The sequence below is a fragment of the Pantherophis guttatus genome, chromosome 11, assembly GCF_059756535.1.
Source record: "Pantherophis guttatus breed Tessera chromosome 11, ASM5975653v1, whole genome shotgun sequence".
Lineage (NCBI taxonomy): Eukaryota > Metazoa > Chordata > Lepidosauria > Squamata > Colubridae > Pantherophis > Pantherophis guttatus.
In genome coordinates this window covers 22,033,405-22,059,959 of record NC_142073.1, presented here as the reverse complement: position 1 = coordinate 22,059,959, position 26,555 = coordinate 22,033,405, and the positions used below count along the sequence as shown (strand labels likewise).

Sequence of the window (26,555 nt, the reverse complement as noted above, 5' to 3'; positions counted from 1 at the left end):
TAGCTCTTTCTCTGGCTAATGATGTTGCACAATAGGGTATTAACTAAAGGTGATTAAAGGGCTCGAAGCCAAAACATCTGAAGAATGGTTGCAGGAATTGGGTTGGTTTAGTCTAGTGAAAAGAAGAACTAGAGATGACAGGATAGCAGAGTTCCAATATTTGAGGGGCTGCCACGAAGAGGAGGGAGGTCAACTTACTTTCCAAAGCCCCAGAGGGCAGGACAAGAAACAATGGATGGAAACTAATCAATGAGTGAAGCAACCGGGAATTAAGGAGAAACTTCCTAACAGGGAGGACAATTAACCAGTGCATTGTGGGTGCTCCATCACTGGAGGTTTTTAAGAAGAGACTGGACAGCCACTTGTCTGGAATGGCATTGGGCAGTGATGGTTAACCATTTTGCCGTCACGTGCCAAAAGTGGGGGGAGTGCATGGGGGTTGCACGCACACGTGCCCACACCCATAATTCAATGCCCCGCCTGCTCCCTGCTCCCCCACGTATGCGTGCGCATGCTCCACCTTCCACGTTCCCCCCGCTTTTGGCATGCAACGATAAAAAGGTTACCGGTAGGCCTGGTAGGCCTGTTATTTTGCCCTCCCCAGGCTCCAGAGGCTTTCTTGGAGCCTGGGGAGGGTGAAAACGGCTCCCCCCCATCCCCTGGAGACTCTCTGGAGAACAGAAATGACCTGTTTCCTGACTTCCAGTGGGCCCAGAAGGCTCGAAAACCAGCTGGCTGGCACGCGCATGCGCGCTGGAGCTGAGCTAAGGCAATGCTCGCGTGCCCACAGATACGGCTCCGCGTGCCACTGTGGCATGCATGCCATAGATTCGCCATCACAGGCATAGGGTCTCCTGTTTATGCAGGGGGTTGGACTAGAAGACCTCCAAGGTCCCTTCCAACTCTGTTATTCTGTAAGCTTTTCTACCTGCTGGCAACATAAAGGTGAATTCCGAAAACATGATTCTAAGAACTCGATCTGTCTCTCTCTTGGTCCACACCGATTGAGGACAATGGATTTTCTTAATGACAGGGCATTTACTTACAAGCACTGCAAAAAGGGCTGTAGAATCAGACATGATTCACACGATTTCTGGTGGCAATCTGTTCCACTAGTAGTTGATTGTTCATTTTCATTTCATTTCATTTCATTTCATTTATATACCACCCTACTCCCGAAGGACTCAGGGCGGTGAACAGGCACAAGATAAAAACACATAGAATACAAAAATTTAAGAGCAGAATGTAAAATCGAATTAAATCAATTTAGCCCAAGACAAATTTAAAACCCCAGGTTAAGAACAAATTAAAATTTACATTAAAATTTACATTAAAAAGAGAATGGGAGAGGTTAGGCCAGACCAGCCTGGTGAAATAAAAAGGTCTTAAGAGCGTGGCGTAGATCCGGGATCCTCCGTATCTCCGGGGGGAGCTCGTTCCAGATAGTAGGTGCCCCCACAGAGAAGGCTCTCCCCCTGGGGGCCTCCAGCCGACATTGTTTGGCCGACGGCACCCGGAGGAGACCCTCTCTGAGAGCGTACTGGCTGGTGGGAGGCCGTTTGCAGCAGCAGGCGGTCCCGTAAATAACCAGTCCCTAAGCCATGGAGCGCTCTAAAGGTGGTAACCACTGTTAGGAAGTTGATTGTCCTCACTGTTAGGAAGTTCCTCCTCAATTCCAGGTTGCTTCTCTCTTTGATTAGTTTCCATCCATTGTTTCTTGTCCTGCCCTCTGGTGCTTTGTAGAATAATTTGACCCTCTCTTCTTTGTGGCAGCCCCTCAAAATACTGGAATAGTGCTATCATGTCCCCCCTAATTCTTCTTTTCTTTAGATTAGCCAAATCCGAAATCCTGCAGCCGTTCTTCATATATTTTAAGTCTCCAGACCTTTAATCATCTTAGATGATTAAAGATTTGCTCTTCTTTGAACTTTTTCCAAAGTCTCAACATCTTTTTTTGTACTGTGTTTCCCCAAAAATAAGACCCGGTCTTATATTTTTTTTGAACCCTGAAATAAGCGCTTGGCCTTATTGCCATGCACTCAAAAGCCCGATTGGGCTTATTATCAGGGGATGTCTTATTTTGGGGGAAACAGGTTAGAGAGAGAGAGAGAGAGAGGGAGAGGGAGAGGGAGAGGGAAGGAGGGAGGGAGGGAAGGAGGGAAGGAGGGAGGGAGAGGAAGATTGAGAGAGAGAGAGAGAGAGAGAGAGAGATACCATGTGTCCCCGAAAATAAGACCCGGTCTTTTATTTTTTTTAACCCTGAAATAAGCGTTTGGCCTCACTGCCATGCATTCAAAAGCCCGATTGGGCTTATTATCAGGGGATGTCTTATTTTGGGGGAAACAGGGTAGTATGGTAACCAAAATTGGTTGCAGTAATATGCTGATTGATGCCCAGGTGTCAACAAGGATTATTTCAAAAGATTTGTCACCAAGATAGTTGATATGCCAGGGAGCCCGATATATTCAGTCCATTTCTCTATCCTGTTATGAGCATCTGGATTTTTATTTCTCTTTTCTAGGTCAAAGTTGTTGTTTTTTAAAGTGTTCCATGGGACTTGAAAGGGTTCGGCAATAGATTAAGTGCCAAAAATATTCAATTGAATAGTCAATTTTCTGTCACGAGAGCTTTGCTTCTTGATCTGCAGTTCAAGGTTTTAGTTTTTTGTTTTTAAAGCACATTTTGTCTGCATGGTGTAATTTTGTTTCCTTTGTAGATTTCTGTTCCTTATCGTAAGTCATCAAAAAGAACATTGAAGAATACAAGGCACCCAACTGCCTTGTGGCCTCAGATTTAAAAACTCGCTGCAGTTGGATGAAGATTGTAGATGAGAACTTATTAATCATATTCTCATATACTCTGGTCGTATAATTGAGCCCACGCTTAACTAGCATTATTTAATTGACTCTGGCACACTAATTGACTTCAGATTGAAGGATGGTGACTTCTTATCAAGGGAATATACGATTACGCCCAGGATTGTGTATAGCTACAATAAATATAATTTAAATTTGATTGTACCTGAAGGAAGAAAAACCTGCTGACCCATCAAAATGATTAGGAATAATATTAACAGGCAGGAGACAGATTTTAAGAAAATGTAGCAAAATATTTTAATTAAAGGGTCAAAGCATATCAGTGTTGTTCAGTGTTTGGAATGGTGATGTAATTCTCTTGTTTCCTGCATTCCATTTTTCCCATACAAAATGTCGGTAGTTTAAATGAAATGAAGATAGGCTAAGATTTCAGATTGTTAGAAGCATAAGCTAAAGCAGGGGTCTCCAACCTTGGGAACTTTAAGTCTGGCGGATTTCAACTCCCAGAATCCCCCAGCCAGCAAAACTGGGTTGAAATCCGCCAGGCTTAAAGTTCCCAAGGTTGGAGACCCCTAAGCTAAATGGTGTTTCTGTCAAGTGAAAAACGACATGATTATATAATTTATGTCACAACCAGGGTGTTCTGTCCCCGTCTCACACACGCATCCCCACAGACAGTCAATAGTGAAATAAACCAGCCGACAAAGGTTTCTCTAAGAGCAGCATTGCCAAGAGTCTTTTACTTACGAAGGGAGTGTTTTTCAAAGCCAACTCACAAGAGATAAGAGAATACTCAAAAAGTCCAGCAATGCAGAGAGGTTTGTTCAATATCAGTTTTTGCTCGTCACAGAGCTTGAATGGCCACCACACCTCCTTTTATACCCTGTGGGGTGTGGTCCGGTGACTCAGCCTAATCCCTGGCACGCCTCTTCCTCTGCTGCGCGTGCTTATCTCTGCGACGCTGTCGAGGGTCCAGCCAAGACTCATCATCATCATCATTACTGTCCACCTGCGGCTGCATGGAAGTGCTTGGCCCCAGGCCTATCTCTTGGCCTTCGGAGGACACCGGAGGCATTGCCAGAGAGGAGGGTCCTGGAGAGGGAGGCCTTGCCAACTCTTCTCCTTCAGTCTCGGAGACCTCTCCTGCTGATAACACAGGCTTGGTGATCGGAGCCACAACACAGGGGTGGGCTTCAAAAATTTTAGCAAGGGGTTCACTTCCCGGTTGCTGGATGGGTGTGGCCATGGTGGGCGTGGCCTAGTTGTGTGTGTGTGTGTGTGTGTGTGTGTGTTTTTGCCCTCCCCAGGTTCCAGAGGCTTTTCTTGAGCCTCTGGGAGGGTGAAAATGGCCTCCCCAGGCTCTGGAGACCCTCTGGAGGCCAGAAACAGGCCCATTTTCCAGCCTTCCCAAACTTTTGGTAGGCCTGTTTTTCGCCCTCCCCAAGCCTCCGTGTGCGCCCTACACTTACCTGCATTTAAAACGGGCCGCTTGGGGGCTCCTGGGAGGGGAGAGCCTTGCGGGCTGAGAGAATGACTGGCCCAAGGTCACACAGCTGGCTTCGCGCCTAAGGCTGGACTACAATTCAGACTTCTTCTGACTTTCTAGCCTAATGTCTTCACCACAGCACTGTGGGGACTTCTGGGACAGGCGGGGTGGGGTGGGCTGGGCCAGCCAGGAGTGGGATTTAGGGGTTCTCCGAACTTGCACAGAATCTAAGCTAGAGATTCTCCTGAACCCCTGCGAACCCCCAGCAGCCCACACCTGGGCATTACATCTGACACAAATGAATAAGTGGTTGACAGTATCATGACTTACATATCACTATTTCTCCATCTACCTTTTTTCCAGAAAACAAGGCAGGGTGTCAGACTGCGGTGCTATCTCAAAATTAAATGAATTTCCAAACTGCCAATCTTTAAGGAAATCTTTCTTTAATTGAGCTTAGCCACCGGATCATGACTCCGCGCGGACAAGACTGACCTTTTGCCTCCCAATCCCTCCCTTTCCGATCCCCAAATCTCTGCTTCTCATTGGCTGTCTTCCAAGTCATTCTTCAGACTTCTTTTCCTCGTCATTTCCCAGGAATGTGCCCCCCCCTCATTTCCACGACAACCGGGCTTCAAAGGGATTTATCAGGCAAAAGTTTCAGAGTTTATCTTTCGGTCTCCTCTGCTCTCTCTATGCCAGCGTTGAAAACGCTGACACAGGGCTTGTGAGAGTAGAAATAGCTTTTCGCATCGCTGGAACACCATTCTGCATGAAAAACATTTCTTGTTTCTGTCCAAGCAGTTCTTTCTCTGGGGTTCAGCAATAATGCTAGTTAAATCTGTGTTTATACAGCGTGATAAACTATCTTAATTGTGGTTCACTGCTTGAACTGCAGGTAGCTGGATTCTCACAGCATGCTGTGTCAAAAAGTAAGAATGTATAAATTTTCCTTTTTTTTTTTTTTTGGATTAAAGGCCAAGATGGAATTTTGAAGGAATGATTAGTAGTCATCCCCCAAAAAGGTGTGGAGGGTCAGAATAGAAAGTAGATTCGATTTTGTCTTCCTATTTAAATGTAATTAAAATTAAATTAAAATGACCTTGGAAATGAAGGGGGAGAGAAAAAATTCTGCCTAGGAAACAGATAAGCGAGGGCGTAGCCCAGTGGTGGGAGTCAATTTTTTTTTACTACCGGTTCTGTGGGCGTGGTGGGCGTGGCTTGGTGGGCGTGGCGGGGGAAAGATATTGCAAAATCTCCATTCCCTCCCCACTCCAGGGAAAGGTACCTGTCCATCTTGGGTGGCTTTGCACAGCTTAGCTCATAATCATAATCATAAGTTTTATTTGTCAAGCATAAGATAACAGGTAAAAGTATAAACATAATTTGAATACATGAAAAGAGGAAATAAAAAGGAATATCATCTTTCCTATTACCTGTTTCCTTAGCTTCTTATTACTATAACTTTGTTGTTTGTATCTCATGATTTATGCTGATTGCTTTTATTAACATCCTATTATTATTTATGTTGATTGATTATTTAGTTGTTGTTGTTAGTTGCGAAGTCGTGTCTGACCCATCGCAACCTTATGGACAACATTCCTCCAGGCCTTCGTGTCCTCTACCATCCTCTGGAGTCCATTTAAGCTCACGCCGACTGCTTCAGTGACTCCATCCAGCCTCCGCGTTCTCTGCCGTCCCCTTCTTCTTTTGCCCTCCATCATTCCCACCATTAGGCTCTTCTCCAGGGAGTCTTCCCTTCTCCTTAGGTGGCCAAAGTATTTGAGTTTCCTCTTCAGGATCTGGCCTTCGAAAGAGCAGTCAGGGTTGATCTCCTCTAGGACTGACCGGTTGAATTGCCTTGCAGTCCAAGGGACTCGCAGGAGTCTTCTCCAGCACCAGAGTTCAAAGGCCTCAATTCTTTGGCGCTCAGCCTTCCTTACGGTCCAACTTTCCCAACCGTACATTGCAACTGGGAAAACCATAGCCTTGACTATACACACTTTTGTTGGCAGGGCGATGTCTTTGCTTTTTAGTATGCTGTCTAGATTTGCCATAGCTTTCCTCCCCAGGAGCAAGCGTCTTTTAATTTCTTGGCTGCAGTCCCCATCTGCGGTGATCTTGGAGCCTAGGAAAATAAAATCTGTCACTACCTCCATTTCTTTCCCATCTATTTGCCAGGAATTGAGAGGGCTGGGGGCCATGATCTTAGTTTTCTTAATGTTGAGTTTCAAGCCAATTTTTGCACTCTCCTCCTTCAACTGCATCAGAAAGCTCTTTATTTATTTAGTATCTTATTTATGATTATTGCATTTTATTATGATGATCATAATTTGTCACTTTGTTGCTTGTCTGTACACTGAGAGCTTATGCACCGGAGACAAATCTCTTGTGTGTCCAACCACACTTGGCCAATAAAGAATTCTCTTCGATGGAGCAGTGACGTCTTGCATTCTAAAGGGATGCTTAAGTTTCAATGTTTTCTTCTGATATCCAAACGAGGAACCTGGCATTTCACAGGTCATTGGGGGATAAGGGAGGAAAGGACAGGTAGTGTTAGTTCCTCATTAGAGGCTAGATAAAGGCAAAACGTGGCCTAATTGATGCAGTTTCCTGCCTTTTGAAAGCTGGTTTCCTGTCAAAGCAGAGAGGAAAGGCCTTGGATCTGCTGCGTAAACCTGGCAGATGTTTTGCCGTTTGATGCTGCCCATCTGTGATCTTTTTCTTCTGGGTGCATTCATTCAGAGCTCCATCCTCAAAGGAGAAGACGGAAGTTTGCAAAGGACTGCAAGTCCAGAATTCTTTACAAGGGCGGGTGTCAAAATTGGCAACAGGGTACAATGAGGGCCATGATGCAAATTACACCTCTTTGATAGGCACCTACAAGGGGCTTCACCAGGGGTGAAATGCTCCCGGTTCGGACCAGATCAACCGATCTGGTAGCGATGGCGGTGGGTGGTTCGGAGAACTGGTAGTAAAAATCGCTGCCCCTCCCCACCCGCCCACCCATGCCCAGCTGAGCCGTGCGATCATCAGAGGCTTTTTTTTTTACTTTTAAAAGCATTTTTTTTACAACTTCTTCGGCTGAAGAAGTTTGATTGATTGATTGATTGATTGATTGATTGATTGATTGATTGGTTCGATTTATATGCCGCCTTTTTCCGGAGACTCAGGTCATCTTACAATGTGTTAAGCAATAGCCTTCATACTTTTGTATATACCTGCTTAGTAGGGCTTTTTTGCTCCCCCCCCAGCAGTGTTCTTTTTTATACAAAGTCACCTTATTGCCCCCACAATCCTGGTCCTCATTTTACCTACCTCAGAAGGATGGAAGGCTGAGTCAACCTTGAGCCTGGTGAGATTTGAACTTGCAGTAATTACAGGCAGCTGTTGCTACTTAACAGCACTTTAGTCTCCTGCGCCACCAAGGCTCTTGTAGAAAGAGAAAAAGATTGTAGAAAAAAATGCTTTTAAAAGAAAAAAAAAGCCTCTGACGATCCCAGCTGAGCAGCGCGATCGTCAGAGGCATTTTTTTTTACTTTTAAAAGCAATGCTTTTAAAAGTTTAAAAAAAAAAAAAGATTGCACGCCACAGCTGATCAACCCCCCACGCACGCTGTTCTACTTATCGCATGCCTCCTTTTGGCGTGCACTGCGCGCCCGCACCTCGCATTTGATGCGTGGTGTGCACTGCGCATATGCAGCCAGCGAGCCGGTAGTAAACCGTTTCAGAATTCACCACTGGGCTTCACTCACAATCTTGCAGATTTTAACTGCCATTTCCCTCAGGAATGTGAAGATTTTACACTAGAGCAGAGCAACAAAGAGGATAAGGGGTTTGGAGCAGTGGTGGGCTACTACCGGTTTAACAACTGGTTCGGTGAGCGCATGCCTATGGCGATTGCGTGCAGCGCTAAAATTGGAGGCTTTTAAAGCTCAGCTGCTTACTTTCTAAGACAGTCCTGGTAAGTAGAACAGCTGAGGCGCGGAAATCAGCTGTAACACGTGATTCAGATAAGCTAGGAACAAGGAAATAAAGGACAGAATAGGTTGGGTGTGTGTGTGCAGGGCCAGCTGATAGTCAGAACTACCGGTTTGCCTGAACTGGTCCGAACTGACTGAATCCCATCCCTGGTTTGGAGGCTAAACCATATGAACTGTTCAGGGAGCTACAGTAGGTATGTCTATTTTGTGGTCCACCAGCATGCTGCGGGGCTGGCAGCGAAGTTGGACAGTGAGGAGGCTGGGGAGGACAATGGGCCAGTCCTGGAGTCTGGGGAAGGCCCGGATGAGGGCTCTGCGTCGGAGGCAGAGATGGGGCCAGGGCCATTTGGGAGCAATGTGCAGACTCTGGAGCCTCCAGAGACAGATAACAGAGAGGCAGAGGAACAGGAAGAGCCTGTTCCTAGTGCACACATGCGAAGAGCTGCCAGAAGGCAAGAGCAGCTAAAGCAAAAGGGACGACTCAGGAGTAAGGCCAGGAGATGATTGGCCCTTCCCATAAGGCTTAAAAGAGCGGCAAAGGCTCTTGGGCTCTTTGTAGGAAAGCAAAGTTGCTAAATCTGTTTCCAGTCAGCGTCTCTTGTTTCTGAACTTCATGGGGCTTTGCCAAGAAAGGACTTTGGCAGAGTGCCAAAGAAGATAAAGGTTTGTGATAAGCCGGAAGGACTTTTTCTGAAGGACTTGTTTTGGAATTAATTTGGACTAAGATGGGAATGAAGTAATTCTCAGCTGTTATAATAAAATAGCTTTGTTTGGGACTAATTGTGTCTTGTAATGACTAAGTGAGCCTAGGTCACCACAGTCTAGCCTTTTGAAGAGAAGGATTAATGGGGACATGATAACTGTCTTCCAGCACTTGAGGGATTGTCACAGAGAAAAGGTAGTCAACATTGGAATACATGTTAGGATGTATTTTCTGTTACAATAACTACAGAATTATTCAGCCAGTTGATGGCAGTAATTAGTTTGCATCTATGGTTATAATCTATGGTTGGGTTTGTTCTGAGGAGAGTTTCCTGTTTCCTGTTACAGTTAAATAGTTGGGCAGTAAAGCACATGGTGACTGTACTCTTCGTTTGTTCTGTGGTGCTTTATATAAAACAGAATTTTTAACAACAACTTATTCTCCAATGCACCTGAGGGCAGGACAAGAAGTAACAGGTGGAAGATTATTAAAGAGAAATAAAACCTAGAATTAAGGAGAAATTTTCTGATAGTGAGAACAATCAATGAAATAGCTAAGAATATTGCATCCAGTTTTGGTCACCACACTAGACTCTAGAAAGAGTGCAGAGAAGAGCAACCAAGATGATGAGGGGACTGGAGGCTAAAACATACGATGAACGGTTGCAGGAACTGGGCATGGCTAGTCTAGTGTAGAGAAGGACCAGGGGAGACAGGATAGCAGTCTTCCAATATTTGAGGGGCTGCCCCAGAGAGGAAGGGGGTCAAGCTATTTTCCAAAGCACCCAAAGACCAGACAAGGAATAATGGATGGAAACTGACCAAGGAGAGATTCAACCTGGAAATAAGGAGAAATTTTCTGACAGTGAGAACAATCAACCCATGGAACAGAAGTTGCCTTCAGAAGTTGTGAGAGCTTCATCACTGGAGACTTTCAAGACTGGACTGCCGTCTGTCAGAAATGGTGTAGGGTCTCCTGCTTGGGCAGGGGGTTGGACTAGATGACCTACAAGGTCCCTTCCAACTCTGTTAATCTGTTAATCAATATAATGGTGAGAGATTTTTAGGAGGTTGGAAAAGGAATAGGAGGAAAAAGGAGATATAAATACTCAAGAAATATAAACCACTCCTTTCATTTCCCTGGAAGGGAGCTGGATCATCCGTCTCAAAAATAATATTTAATAAACGGCTATTTCTTTGGATGATTCCGACATGGCTTCTGCCCATTAGGTTTAATGACCCGGGCAACTGGCCCAAGGTCCTTCTTTATTTTCTAACCGAAGCACTTGGCTGTGTGCGTGTGTGTGAGAAGAGAAAATGCATTCAGCAAAAACAAAATAGTCCTTAAATATTCATGAAGCATCTTTGAAATTCTCGGGCTGAAATGGTTTAAGATGCTCTAACCTGGGGGTGGGGGTGGGGAGATGACAGGAAAAATATAGGTGTTCCCATATTTATTTATTATGTTCTCAAGACTTTTTTTTTTAATCTTTCCAAGAGCCGCGGTGGTGCAATGGTTAGAGTGCAGTACTGCAGGCTACTTCTGCTGACCGCCAGCTGCCTGTAATTTGGCAGTTCAAATCTCAGCAGACTCAAGGTTGACTCAGCCTCCCATCCTTCCGAGGTGAGGACCCAGATTATTGGGGGCCGATAGGCTGACTCTGTAAACAGCTTAGAGAGGGCTGTAAAGCACTGTAAAGCGGTATATAAGTCTACGTGCTATTGCTATTGCCCTTCTTTCCTTCCTTCCTTCCTTCCTTCCTTCCTTCCTTCCTTCCTTCCTTCCTTCCTTCCTTCCTCCCTCCCTCCCTCCCTCCCTCCCTCCCTTCCTTCCTTTGCAGTGGTCAGAATGCAGCATTGCAGGCTGACTCTGCCCACTGCCAGGAGTTCGATCTTGACCAGCTGAAGGTTGACTCAGCCTTCCATCCTTCTGAGATGAGGACCCAGGTTGTTGGGGGCAAGAGGCTGACTCTGTAAACCGCTTAGAGAAGGCTGTAAAGAACTGTAAATCGGTATATAAGTCTAAGTGCTATTGCTATTGTCTGTGACTGTTACTCCTTGTAGATGTTTGCACCATTTATTTATTTTATTTATTTATTTTATTTTGAATTTCTATACTGCCCTTCTCCCTGAGGACTCAGGGCGGTGAACAGCCAAGTAAAAACATCAAGTACAAATATTAAAATACAATTAAAAAGACATATATAAATTTGGCCCCATTAATTAAAAATGATAAACAAAACAATTAAAAACATTTTTAAAAGTGTTAGGCCAGCCCGGCTTGCTGGAAAAAGAAGGTTTTAAGGGCACGGTGGAAGGCACCGAGGTCTTGGATTCTCCTTATCTCTGGGGGCAGCTGATTCCATAGGGTAGGTGCCCCCACAGAGAAGGCCCTCCCCCTGGGGGTCACCAGCTTGCATTGCTTGGCTGATGGCACCCCGAGGAGGCCCTCTCTGTGGGAGCGCACGGGTCGATGGGAGGTTGTCGGTAGCAGCAGGCGGTCTCGAAGATAACTAGGTCCTATGCCATGGAGCGCTTTAAAGGTGGTAACCAACACCTTGAAGCGCACCCGGAAGACCACTGGGAGCCAGTGCAGCTCACGCAGGAGCGGTGTTACATGGGAGCGCCATGCAGCTCCCGTAATTACCCGCGCAGCCGCATTCTGGACCATGACATAATGATAGTGTCAACTCTGAAGCTGGCCTGACTGAGGCCATCTTGGAGGCTTCAGTGTTGCCACAATGGAAATGAAGGAGAGGGAGGTGAGAATAGAAACAGCTGGGTTTTTGTAGCCAAAACAAAATAGTTTCCCCTGAGAACCAAGGACATTCCCACAGGTGGCTAAAGAGAGGAGGAATGAAGTTTCCAAGCAACCGGACTTCACCTTGATTGGGCCGTGTGACTGATTGTTTGACAAAGGGGCAAAAGCTTTTACTTTTAATTAGATGAAAACCGCAGGAAACTTTAGAGTCGGTTTTCACCCGTCTGTGCCAATATTCAATGAACTTGTTCTTTGAGGAACCTGCTTGCATCGGAGTTCTGTTTGCTATGGGTCAGGGGTGGGTTCTAAAATTTTTTACTAATGGTTCTGTGGGCGTGGCTTATTTTGTGGGTGTGGTTTGATGGTCATGTGACAATTCTTTTTTTTTATTGAAAAAGTTTTAAAACAAACACAATTTCCCCACAACCCCCCCTCCCAACCCCCCTCCCCCTCCCCGACTTCCCAGAGCAAAATACAAGGTATTTCTATTGACCTTTAACAATAAACTAAATTGCATAACCAATCATTAAACTAACACCCCCTAAAAAAAAAATTCTTAACCCCCCATATATAAAATCCTATTTCTTAAACATAAAACTTCTAATAACACTTATATAGCGCTTATACAAATAAAAGAGATCATTCATAAGCTATTTGATATTTTTTGGTCTGATACTTATTTTGTATATAATCAATCCATCTTCTCCAGTCCTGTATATACCTTTCTTGTGTGTGATCCTTCAAATATGCTGAAATTTTAGCCATTTCAGCTAAATTAGTTACTTTCAATATCCAATCATCAATAGTAGGCAAAAAGTCCTTCTTCCAGTGTTGTGCTACCAACAATCTTGCTGCTGTTATCAAGTTCAAAATCAATTTAGTCTCTGCAACTGTACAGTCCGTAGTTATACCCAGTAAGAACAACTGTGGAGTAAATTTCAGTCTCTTTTTAAGAATATTCTGCATCACCCACCAAATCTTTATCCAAAATGCTTTGATTTTTCTACAAGTCCACCATATATGATAATAAGTTGCATCATCACAGTCACATCTCCAATATTTAGCTTGCACACTAGGATACATACATGATAATTTTTTGGGATCTAAGTGCCATATGTGACAATTCTTTAGGAGTTAGCAGAGGTACTGGTCTACCAGGCTTTTAACTGCTTGCAGAGCTGTACTGGTCTACCCATTTGTTCTTGGAGGCACCGGTCTATCTATTTGTTTTTGGAGCTCACTGGTCTACCACCACACTGCCTTTTAACACAGATCAGCTGTAGGGTGGCCCTTTGAAGCCCCGAGGCAAGAGTTTAAACAGTTTTTTTCCCTCTAGTCATCAGCTGGGACTCAGGAGGCAGCGAATAGATTGGGGGTGGGAGGGCCCAGCTCCCAAAGAGAACCGGTTCGGTGATGACATATCGTCACTGGTACCGGCTCGGCCGAACCGGGCTGAACCAGGAGGAACCCACCACTGCTTGGAGCCCTGACAGATAGTTTACCACATTTGCATTGGTTTGTGCAATTTGTATCAAGTCCATGTCATTCAAGGATGTTTGCTTGTTAACTTCCTCTTATCCTCATTTTTTCCAACCGACAGCTCTGCATTTTTTCTTACGCATAGTTTTCTGACTTCACAAACATCCTTTTCCATACTTCCCATTACAGGTAGCCCTTGACTTACAGACATTCGTTTAGTGATCATTCAAAGCTAAAAAAGCACTGAAAAAAATGACTATTTTTCACACTTAGGATCAATGCAGCGTCCCCATAGTCACGTGATCGAAGATTCAAAAACTTGGCAACTGGCATGTACTTATTATGATGGTTGCAATAATGTCCTGGGGTCATGTGATTCCCTTTTGCGACGTTCTGACAAGCAAAGTCAACGGGGAAGCCAGATTCACTTAACAACCGGGTTGCTAACTTAACTGCAGCGATTTACGAAATGGTGCGAAATGGAGCCAAACTCACTTAACAGCTGTCTCACTTAGCAACAGAAATGTTGCTCATTGTTATTGTACGTTGAGGACTACCTGTAGGGGACTGTATTATCCGCCGACTTCTGTATGTGGCAGTCTGTAATTTTATTCTTTTCTTTGTGTTCCAAATAGCTTCCATATCTTCTTGAAGGTATTTTCTGTTCATTTCTCAGGGAGATTAATTTTTCTTCTAGTAGACTTTCATACAGATCTCGTATTTGTGACTTAGGGCCTGCGTTCCCACCTAATAACCTTTGCCCTGCCTTGATGGTCACATGGTTACATTTTGGGCATTTGGCAACTGGCTTACAGTTATACCGGTTGCAGCAGAGGTGGGTTTCAGGAGGTTCTGACCAGTTCTGGAGAACTGGTAGTGGAAATTTTGAATAGTTCGGAGAATCGGTAGTAAAAATTCTGACTGGCCCCACCTACATCTATTCTCTGCCTCCTGAGTCCCAGCTGATCAGGAGGAAATGGGGATTTTGCAGTAACCTTTCCCTGGATTGGGTAGGGAATGGAGATTTTACAGTATCCCTTCCCTGCCATACCCACCAAGCCACGCCCACAGAACCAGTAGTAAAAAAATTTGAAACCCAGGGTCCTGCAATCATGTGATTGAGATGATGTGTGATCTTTTTCTGGCAAAAAAACAACCCATTGTGGAAACTGGATTTAATTAACAACTGTGTAATTCACTTAATGACTATGCAATTCACTTAACAACCACTGTAAAAATGGTCATAATAACCAGTCTGACTTGATTTACCTGTAATAGCAGAATTTATAGCAGAAATTATAGTCCCTAATTGTGATAGTAAATTGAGGACTTTCAAGAAGAGACAGGGCTGACATCGGTCAGAAATGGTGTAAGGTTTCCTGCCTGGGCAGGGGGTTGGACTCGATGACCTACAGGATCCCTTATCAATTCTGTTAATCTGACTTAATCCGATTTACCAATAGTAGTTTATTCCATTTTTAAAAGCTCTCATCCCTCTTGCATCAGGGGTGGGTTCTAATTTTTTTTACTACCGGTTCTGTGGGCGTGGCTTATTTTGTGGGTGTGGCTTGGAGGTCATGTGACTAGGTGAGCGTGGCTAGCTGGTCAGAGTCATTTCTGGAAGATCCTCGCACTTACGACCAGTCCTCGCACTTACGACCCGACTCATTTGTTTGCTTTTAACACTGATCAGCTGTAGGACGGCCCTTTGAAGCCCCGCAGCAAGAGTTTAAACAGTTTTTTTCCCTCTAGTCATCAGCTGGGACTCAGGAGGCAGCAATAGATTGGGGGTGGGGGACAAATAAAAGGTAAGAATAACGTGGGTGGGGGGGTGGGAGGGCAGGGGGGGGAGAACCGGTTCAGTGATGTCATATCATCACCGCTACCGGCTCGGCCGAACCGGACCAAACCGGGAGGAACCAACCACTGTCTTGCATCCTCCACCAATTCTCTCCAATTTTTATTATATCCGTAGATTTATAATCATTCCTTTCCCATGACTAGACATATGCTACTGAAACAGCGATGTCTACGCTGGCTGGGGCATGTCGTGAGAATGGCTGATGGTCAGATTCCGAAAGATCTCCTGTATGGAGAATTAGTGCAGGGAAAGCGCCTCAGAGGGAGACCACAGCTGCGATATAAGGATATCTGCAAGAGGGACCTAAAGGCCCTGGGAATGGACACTAACAACTGGGAAACCTTGACCTCTGATCGTTCAGCTTGGAGGCTAAAGACGCAGCATGGCCTTCTCCAATTCGAAGAGACGCTTGTTCGGCAGGCTGAGGCAAAGAGGCCGTCCCGGAACCAGCGAAATCTGGAAGCTGGGCAAGGGACAGAATGTATCTTCCCTTAGTGTGGAAGGGATTGCCACTCTCAAATTGGCCTTTTTAGTCACACCAGATGCTGTTTTAGGACCTCTTTCCAGAGCACGATACCATAGTCTTTTCTCTTTTTTTTATAAAAATGTTTTTATTTTTAAACAAAACATAAAACATCATCCTCCATTACAATTACAAGCAGTGTGTCGGTCAGTTACAAATCTTTTGTGCTTCATCTCATATTCGTAATTTACTAATTTTCTAACTTCTCATATTCTGCATATCAAATGCATATCTTTATATTATGATTCTTATTTATCATTCATTTAATAATGGCATTTTTATCCCGTAAAAATCACTTCCATGTATTGTATTATAACATTCATTTCATATTTCATTTCCACGTTTTATTATCTAGCCATTGATAAAATAAATCCCATATCTTATAATATTGTTTGTCTTCCTGTTCTCTACTTTCAAATGTCAATTGACTCATTTCAGCGCATTCCATGATTTTCTTAATAACTTCATCTTGCTTAGGTATTTCCTCATTTTTCCAATTTTTAGCAAGCACAATTCTAGCCGCTGTTAATACATTCACAATCAAGTATCATAGTCTTACCATAGTCTTTTGAGACTGAAGGATGCCAATGCAATACATATGCTTGGCCCAGCGATGAGCAATTATGGCAACTCGACAACCTGTGGGACTTCAACTCCCAGAATTCCTGACTGGCTGAGGAATTCTGGGAGTTGAAGTTCCACAGGTTGCAAAGTTACCGTAGTTAAGTTACCGTCCTTCTAGCTTAACCCATGCATTCAAAACAAAGAGTCCTTTTTTCTAAGTAGAATCTCACCAATCTAAAGCATTCTTCGGTCTCTGAATCATCTAATTGCTTTCTCTGTTTTCTTTCATCGTGTTTCTACCCATCCATTCATGTGCCTTGGAATTATCTTTCCTTGGGAATCCATTCATTGAGAATGTGATTTCCCCCCCCCCACCTTAAAAGTCATCTCTGACTTCTTCCACGCCCCCCATTCAGTGGAGCGTAACCTGCAACTGTCAGCAGCCTCTGGCTTCCTCCACAACACAGATGCCTTCAATTTATATTGACATCTGTTTTAGTGTTTTCATTCATAATTCTCTGCCGATCGTCATCAACAAATTCAGTATTTTCATTCAGAATGATTTTTTCCTTCCGTTTCTTTCCCGGAGGCAAAACAATCCATTTTCTGTATTTAATATGATGTATTAATTCATGTGGTGCTGGAGAACAGAACAAAAGAGAATAACAGAGTTGGAAGGGACCTTGGAGGTCCTCTAGTCCAGCCCCTTGCTTAAGCAGGAGACCCTGTGCCATTTGAGACAAGTGGCTGTCCAGTCTGTTCTTAAAAGCCTCCAGTGATGGAGCACGCACAACTTCTGAAGCCAAGCTGTTCCACTGATTAATTGTCCTCATTGTTAGGAAGTTTCTCCTTAGTTCTAGGTTGCTTCTCTCCTTGATTAGTTTCCATCCATTGTTTCTTGCCTTCTGATGCTTAGGAAAATAGATTGTCTCCCCCCCCTTCTTTGCGGCAGCCCCTCAAATACTGGAATCCAGCTATCATGTCCATCCATCCAACCATCCATCTCCATCCATCCATCTCCATCTCCATCTCCATCCATCTCCATCTCCATCTCCATCTCCATCTCCATCTCCATCTCCATCTCCATCTCCATCCATCCATCCATCCATCCATCCATCCATCCATCCATCCATCTATCCATCCATGGTTTGCAATGGTTAGAATGCAATATTGGCGGCTGATTCTGCCCACTGCTAGGAGTTCGATCCTGACCGGTTCAAGGTTGACTCAGCCTTCCATCCTTCCGAGGTGGGTAAAATGAGGACCCAGATTGTTGGGGGCAAGAGGCTGACTCTGCAAACCGCTTAGAGAGGGCTGTAAAAAGCACTGAGAAGCGGTATATAAGTCTAAGTGCTATTGTCTTTCCATCCCTCCCTTCTTCCCTCCATCCTTCCCTCCATCCATCCATGATGCACAGTGGTTAGAATACAGTATTTCAGGCTGACTCTGCCCACTGCCAGGAGTTTGATTTTCACCGGCTCAAGGTTGACTCAGCCTTCCATCCTTCTGAGGTGGGTAAAATGAGGACCCACATTGTTGGGGGCAATAAGTTGACTCTGTAAACTGCTTAGAGAGGGCTGTAAAGCACTGTGAAGTGGTATATAAGTCTAAGTGCTATGGCTATTGCATTGTCAACTCTCCACTGTAATAACTCTTCTGGCTGTTTGTGCTTTTGTTAAATCAGCAGTGGAAACATTTTTTAGGTTGGTAAAACGAGCATCCTGGGAGGCTGTGAACGACAGAAGGATCGGCACAATTACCAACACATCCTGCTCCACCATTTCTAACAACAAAATCAATTCACCAATGCCGTCAAAAGACCTTGAAAGGAAATTCTTTGGCACTTTGACGACAAGGAAGAAAAAAACAAACAAATTCAGAAGCCTCTTTGCAAGAAGAAAAGAAAAAAAACTTGAGAAATTACAAGGCAGGTTTTTGATCCCGCATCAACTGAAATGTTCAAAGACAATATTCCCGCACTGAGATCAGTCCAGATGGCAGAAGGATATTCAAATTATTCTACTTTTTATTGCCAAGGGGAAGTGGAGCCAGGGTTGAAGGACACATTATGAATAGATTCTCTGCTCAAATATTGTACCTCTGAGGAAGATCAGAGTGGAAAATCAACTCCACAGTAGCACCAGATCTACACTTAACTAAGATAGACCATTATAGCAGAATCTTGCAAGAATTCATCCTCCCCTCCTTCTTACATCAGGGAAAAGCTAGCCTGAATCCCTACTTAATACAGGTAGTCCTCAACTTACAACTATTCATTTAGTGACCATTCAAAGTTACAACAAAACTGAAAAAGGGACTTGCAATCAATCCTAACCCTTAACTTAACTTCCAAAGTTGCAGGTGCTCCATCACAAGAGGCTTTTAAGAAGAAAATGGACAGCCATTTCTCTGAAATGCTACAGGTTCTCCTGCTTGAATAGGAGGTTGGATTAGAAGACCTCTAAGGTCCCTTCCAACTCTGATTCTATGTCCGTGATGGCAAACCTATGGCACACATGCCCAAAGTTGCACATGAAGCCATGTCGCCCGGCACACACAGCCTTACCTGTTTGTCTTCTGGGTTTCTGGCATGCATCTGCATGCGCTGATCAGCTGTCCTTCGCGCATGCAGCAGTGCTGAAAACCGGTGTGCACATGTGCACCGGCCAGCTGATCGTTGGGCGTGCATGTATGCTAGAACCTGGAATTTTGGCTTTTCCGGAGCACGCCCCTGACAATGGTGTGCGTGCGACATTTCCATGCAACCCAAGTGCCAAAAAGGTTCGCCATCACTGTTCTATGTTCTGAAGATTATGTTGTGGTCCGCCAGCAGCCTGCGGAGCTGGCAGCAGAGTCGGACAGTGAGGAGGCTGGGGAGGACCATGGGCCAGTCCTGGAGTCTGGGGAAGGCTCGGATGAGGGCTCTGCGTCGGAAGCAGAGATGGGGCCATCTGGGAGGTATGTGCTGCCTCCAGAGCCGGACCTCAGCGAGGCAGAGGAACAGGGGGAGCTGTTCCCAGTGCATGCATGCGCAGAGCTGCCAGAAGGCAAGAACAGCTAAAATAAAAGGGACAACTTGGGAGTAGGGCTGGGAGATGATTGGACCCTCCCATAAGACTTAAAAGAGGAGCAAAGGCACGTGGGCCTTTGCAGGAAGCAACGTTGTTAATTCTATGCAGTTTAAAGCCTGAAGCTCTGTTTGATTCTGGACTCCGTGTGGCTTTGCCAATTAGGTCTTTGGCAGCGTGTCAAGGGAGATAAAGGTGGGTGATTATCCCGAAGGACTCTTTATAACTAATTGGGACTCATCTGTGAATGAACAGAATTCACAGCTGTTGCAATAAAAGAGGTTTTAGGGACTACTGGTGCATTTTACCAACTCAGGAAGCCTAGGTCAGAACAGATTAGCACAGGTTTGGAAATGTTTCAGCTGCTGGAATTCTTATAACCTAATACCTTTCTTTTACAAAAAAAAAAAAAAATCCTTAAGAAACTCTGTGAGAAACCCTGTTTAGAAAATGAATTATTTTCAGTGTTAAATAGCGGCAAAACAACAACAACTGAAAAATAGTCTTCAGGACTGTCCCTGATTTCAGGACAGGGACAGGCCACTTGTCAACTTTCAGTGGTCAATGAATCACCCTTCCTAAGAAGATTCTGCACTGATTTGGAAGTGAGCCTCAAAGGTTCTTCTGGAAAGCCACCAACGTAGCTTCTGTCCCCGACTTCTTAAACATAGTTTGGGTCTTTTCCCAGAGTTGTGAGATGGGCACCAAACCATTGGCTGCAAAAGGCCTGGGGAATATTTTGACAAACTTTGTGAAGGCAGAGAGAAGAAGAAGAATCATCAAAAATCTGGTGGTGAATCTGTAATTCACAACCTGTCAAGGAAGACTGAGAAAACCATCTCGTGCGAGTTGATAGACGGATCTCTGAAGCAGCCTTGCAATTTTTTTGCTATTTTGACATCCAGAATGAAAATTAGCAATTCACAGTACTTATTTTATTAGTCTTCATTTACAGAAGGAGAGGAAATGCCTGCCAAATTTGCATTACTAATAGATAGGTGTCATCACAATGGCTTTACAAAATACAGAATAGAGTTGGTAAGGGCTTTAGAGATCTTCTAGTCTCATAGTGGCGAACCTGTGGCACGCACGCCCAAAGTGGCATGCAGAGTCATGTCGCCTGGCACGCATGGCCTTGCCTGTTTATCTTCTGGGTTTCTGGCGCACATGCTCGTGCAATGATCAGCTGCCTTTCATGCACACAGCAGTGGCAAAAACCGATGTGTGCATGCACGCCGGCCAGCTGATTATTGGGTGTGCATACATGCCAGAACCCAGAAGTTCGGCTTTTCCAGAGTGCAATCGCTTCACATACAGCAGTGCCAAAAACCAGTGTGCACATGCAAGCTGACTAGCTGATCGTTGGGTGCGCATACATGCCAGAACCCAGAAGTTCAGCTTTTCCGGAGTGTGATCCCTCTGCATGTGCAGCAGTGCTGAAAATCTCTAAAGTCCTTACCAACTCTATTCTGTATTCTGTAAAGCCATTGTGATGACATCTGTCTATTAGTAATGCAAATTTGGCAGGCATTTCCTCTCCTTCTGTAAATGAAGACTAATTGGTGTGCGCATGTGCGCCGGCCACTAATTTTCAGGCACGCATGTGCACCAGAACCCGGAAGTTTGGCTTTTCTGGAGTGCGGCCCCGATGAGCACGTGCACGTAACATTTCCATGCAACTATTTCAGCACTCAGTGCCGAAAAGGTTCACCATCACTTGTTCTAATTTAAGTCCTGCTGAAACCGGAGACCCAATTCCATTCCAGACACATGGCTGCCCAATCTCTTCTTAACACCTCCAGTAATGGAACATCCATAGCTTCTGGAGGCAAACCCTCCAGAGTTGTTCTCACTGACGGGAAATTTCTTCTTTGTTCTAGGGTGGATCTCTCTTTGAGATCCTCCAGCTGTTACTTCTTGTCCTGGTGCTTTGGAGAACCCCTTTTTCTTTGTAAAAGCCCCTCAAATATTGGAATATGCTATCCTGTCACCCTCAGTTCTTCTCTTCTCTTTGGTAGACTAGACGTGTCTTATCTAAAACTAATTCTTTTTTTCCCCAGCCTTAGGCATTGTTTACAGTGAAGAAGGAGAATTAATTGTTTTAACAGTCTCAGACCTCAAAGAAACCACCTTTAGGTGCCATAATAGACATTCATCTATAAGTTGATCTGTGCAAACCCAAGTGAAACAGAATGAATGATCCATTAGCATTGGCCTTGCTACAGCAAACTCCTTAAAAATATCCTCCGCTATTTCATGTTCGGATATAACTATTTGCTTAGCAAATAATTTACTGAAACCCATCTGAATGTCCTGATTTCCGAGGTTTGATCAAGCGAAGTCGATGAAGTCAAATATGTCTTTAATGGGAGTACAAGTCGCAATATAAAAGAACATGTGTAATTTCTATTGTCCCAAGCAGTCTGAGATTGCCTGATTGAAAGACTGCTTGAATCTACAACCCTGAATCCATGTATATTTAAAAAGGTAAAGGTAAAGGCTCCCCTCGCACATATGTGCTAGTTGTTCCTGACTCTAGGGGGCAGTGCTCATCCCTGTTTCAAAGCCGAAGAGCCAGTGCTGTCCGAAGACGTCTCCGTGGTCATGTGGCCGGCATGACTAAATGCCAAAGGTGCACGGAACACTCTTACCTTCCCACCAAAGGTGGTCCCTATTTCTCTACTTACATTTTTTATGTGCTTTCAAACTGCTAGGTTGGCAGAAGCTGGGACAAGTAACGGGAGCTCACCCCGTTACGCGGCACGAGGGATTCGGACTGCTGAATTGCCGACCTGTCGATCGACAAGCTCAGCATCTTAGCCACTGAACCACCACGTCCCCCGTGTATATTTGATATGTTTATATATTTAATATATTTATATTTTATATATAAATATATATTAAATATATTTAGTATATATATTTAATATGCTTTAAAGCAGGGGTGTCCAGCTTGGCAACTTCACCAGCAAGGCTGGCTGGGGAATTCTGGGAGTTGAAGTCCACAAGTTTTAAAGTTGCCAAGGTTGGACAGCCCTTCTTTAAAGGAAGGATTTTTTGTAGTTGTGATGCTGCGGTTCTAACAGTGTGCAGTTTCTGAATGCTCTTACTCATCCGATTAGATCAAGCAGGCATATCTGTAATAGATATGTATTTTTGAACTTCAGTATATTTTTTTGGTGGCTTCAGCATAAAGCTTCTAAGATCCAGCAGGCTCTCAGCTCAGCATCGCTTATTTTAACTTGCACTCTTAGATATGCAGAGGATTATAATTGGCCAAGCCACTATTTTTTTTAAGCCTGGTAATCATCCTTTCCAGGTTTCCCTGGTGCTCTTGGCGCTTCTTATCTCACAAATCTGCCTCCTCTTTAAGACCTCCTGACATTTAGTTGATTCACGGCTTAAGAGTGCTCCGTGTGCTTAAAAATATTACATAGATTTTTTTAAAAAGTTACATAGATAGAAAGGATAAAAGGATAGGTTGAACTGTGCTTTGCCCAAGTATCAAGTTGAGGCCTTGGTAACTTTTAATAAGTTGTGTGCTGTAGTTTTTGAAGGAAGATTTAAACTTTGGGGGATATTTGGGGACTTGATATTAGCTAATTATTTATTATTAATTCATGGGTGGGATAACGCTCTGTTTATCACTGTATATGCACTGGAAATAAAGGGGAAGAAGAGATAAAAATGAATTGTAGGAACTGAATGAATAGAATAGAATAGAATAGAATAGAATAGAATAGAATAGAATAGAATAGAATAGAATAGAATAGAATAGTTGTAAGGGACCTTGGAGATCTTCTAGTCCAACCCACTGCTTAGGCAGGAAACTCTAAACCATTTCAGACAAATGGTTATCCAATCACTTCTTAAAAACTTCCAGTGTTGGAGCATTCACCACCTCTGGAGGCAAGTTGTTCCACTGGTTAATTGTTCTAATCATCAGGAAATTCCTCCTTACTTCTAAGTTGCTTCTCTCCTTGATTATTTTCCACCCACTGCTTCTTGTCCTGCCCTCAGGTGCTTTGGAGAATAGCTTGACTCCCTCTTCTTTGTGGCAGCCTCTCAAATATTGGAACACTGCTATCATGTCTCCCCTAGTCCTTCTTTTCATTAAACTAGACATACCCAGTTCCTGCAACCGTTCTTTATGTGTTTTATCCTTCAGTCCCCTAATTTGAGGAAAAAGACTTTCAGTGGTTCCAAAGTTAAGATGGATTTTAGAAAAACTCCAAGTTATACCACAACACAGAGAACCAGGGCAGAAGGAAGCCATCAGGCATGTAAAATCAGGGCCACGTTATAAGTTCCAGTTAAGGTGATTAGTGGCTGAGACTCTGAGCTTGTTGATCGAAAGATTGGCAGCTCAGCGGTTCGAATCCCCAGTGGTGCGTAATGGGGTGAGCTCCCATTCCTTGTCCCAGAGTCAACAGAATTCAAGAAGGGTTGGATGTAGCACATTTATGGAACAGCAGGTCTCCAGGCTGATTCCTCCCTTGACTCTTCCCCCAAACTCTGCCTGCTGTTCTCCAACAGAAGCAGAGTGATGGCAAACAATTAAATGGTTCTTAGTATAGGCTTGCAACCAGCCATTGTGGTTTATTAAATCAGAATTTTATTTAAACTTGGTTTATTGGGGAAAGCATAATCTAACTTTTCTTTGACATAATCGAAAATATTTGTAGGTTTTAGATTTTGGCAGTGGTTTGCTCTCCGAGCTTGTTTCCATTTACTTCCCAAATGTTTCATTATCAGACTAGGTAGCGTGTTTCCCCCAAAATAAGACCCTGTCTTATATTTTTTTGAACCCTGAAATAAACGCTTGGCCTTATTGCCATGCGCTCATAAACCCGATTGGGCTAATTATCAGGGGATGTCATTTTTTGGGAGAACCATGGTAACATCATTAGCTAAAGAGGAATAGGACAAGAAAATCCTGCATATCTAGTCATATTTATCTTATCTTATAAATCTATAGACATACTGATTTTATAGATGTATCTAGTCTGGTAACGAAACATTTGGGAACTAAATGGAAACAAGATCAGAGAACAAACCACTGCCAATCTAATTCTTCTTTTTCCAGTCTTAAGCTTTCTTTACAGTGAGGAAGGAAAATTCATTTTTTTGCAGCCTTAGGCCACAAACAAACCACCTTTACATGCCATGATAGACATTCATCTAGGTTGGTCTGTGGAAACCAAAATGAAGCAGGATGATCCATTAATGGCCGTCTTGCTACACAACTGCCTTAAAAATATCCTTCACTATTTTGTCACCAGTTATTTCATGTTAGCATAAAACTTCATGCCTGGCAAATAATTTATTTAGAGATCTCAACGGTGCCCAAAAGCATAAAGGAAGGTGCCTTTAGACCATTTGGACAATTGGTCTAACATACAAATAGATAAGGGACTTTCCCAGAAAGAGTTAAAGGATGAATATGGAATTTATTTTTATTTTTTATTTTATTTATTTCGTCACGCATGTATTAGATAACATATATAAGTATAGACATAATTATGAATACATGAGATGGATCAGTGGTGGGTTCCTCCCGGTTCGGCCCGGTTCTCCCAAGCCGATAGCGGTGACAATATGATGTCACCGAACTGGTTCTGCCCCCCCACGCCCCCCCCGCACCCCGCCACCCCCGGCGTTATTCTTAGCTTTTATTTGGCCTCACCCCCAATCTATTGCTGCCTCCTGAGTCCCAACTGATGGCTAGAGGGGAAAAAACTGTTTAAACTCTTGCCGCGGGGCTTCAGAGGGCCGCCCTACAGCTGATCAGTGTTAAAAGAAAACAAATGAATAGACCAGTGCAAAAATACATGAGTAGATCAGTGCCTGCAAAAATAAATGGATAGATTGGTACAGCTCTGCAAGCAGTTAAAAGCCTGGAAGACCAGTACCTCTGCTAAATCCTAAATAATTGTCACATGACCATCAAGCCATGCCCACAAAATAAGCCACACCCACAGAACCAGTAGTAAAAAAATTTAGAACCCACCCCAGAGATGGATGTGAATAAATGGGGACATTAGGACAGGGACAATAGGCAGGTTGGTGCGCTTATGCTCGCCCCTTATAGACCTCTTAGGAATGGGGTGAGGTCAACAGTAGACAGTTTAAAGTTTTGGGGGTTTGGGGAAGAAACTACAGAGTCAGGTAGTGCATTCCAGGCATCGACCACTCTGTTGCTGAAGTCGTATTTTCTGCAATCAAGTTTGGAATGGTTTACCTTGAGTTTGTATCTATTGTGTGCTCGTGTATTGTTGTGATTGAAGCTGAAGTAGTCATTGACAGGTAGGACCTTGTAGCAGATAATTTTATGTATTATGCTTACATCAGAATGAAGGCGGTGTAATTCTAAATTGTCTAAGCCCAAAATTTGAAGGCATAAGGTGGCATAAGGTATTCTATTGTGGGTAGAGGAGTGGAGGACTCTTCTCGTGAAATATCTCTGGACGCGCTCCATTGTATTAATGTCCGATATGCAATGTGGGTTCCAGACCTGTACCCATCATAGATTGTGACCCTGGCTGTTGCATGCCTTTGTATCAGTTTTGCTTCCCGTCTGTTCTGCACCCATTCCCCTTTTTCTGCTGCTAATCCCTCACACCTTCTGTTGTGTTGCTTGCAGATGATGGAAAATTGTCCTTGGAAGAATTCCAGGCCTTCTTTTCCGATGGGACTCTTAACGAGGAAGAGTTGGAGAAACTTTTCCACACCATCGATTCTGACAACACCAGGTGAGTCCCTTTAGATTCCTTAACTAACATCAAGACAGGCATTGAATTTCTCCACTTCTTTCTGGACCGAGCCGACATATCAACAGTGATGGAAAAGCCACTGAAAACTCTGTGCACAAAGAAGTGAGACGGGGAGGATTCTATGGGCACGTGGTGGATGAGGATGTTGTTTTGAGATTAAATAATGTCAGGCCTAAGGCCAAAGATGATACCGTGAAATCCAACTGACTCCAATTCTTTATTTGCTTACATCTAATAGACAGAATCTTGCCAGGCTAAAGCTAGAATGTTCTAATTTAATAGATATTCCCTGCAAGATTCCAGAGTGAGACTACCCTAAACATTTTCCTTCCACCCCCATCCAGTTCTGGATTGTGCAGTCTCTTGTCTTGTGCCCTTCTCTGGAATGTGCTGCCTCCTCTCTGGGAATCCATCGGGGGATTGCCAAGATCCCCCCTCTTCCTTCCCCAGATGCACATTCCATCTCTTAGGGATACTGTTATTACATGGTAATTCCTGCTGGGTTCATACCCTAACACAGTTGTCATATTTTCCAGGCC

General features: G+C 44.0%; 1 protein-coding gene across 1 annotated transcript in view; it reads left to right on the top strand.

The window, feature by feature from the left end:
- NECAB2 (N-terminal EF-hand calcium binding protein 2) overlaps window positions 1–26,555 on the top strand; it is a 217,849-nt gene that overhangs the window by 50,513 nt on the left and 140,781 nt on the right. The window contains exon 3 of the mRNA XM_087877001.1: window positions 25,887–25,995. Coding sequence (XP_087733127.1) covers window positions 25,887–25,995 — 109 coding nt within the window. The remainder of the gene's footprint in view (window positions 1–25,886; window positions 25,996–26,555) is intronic.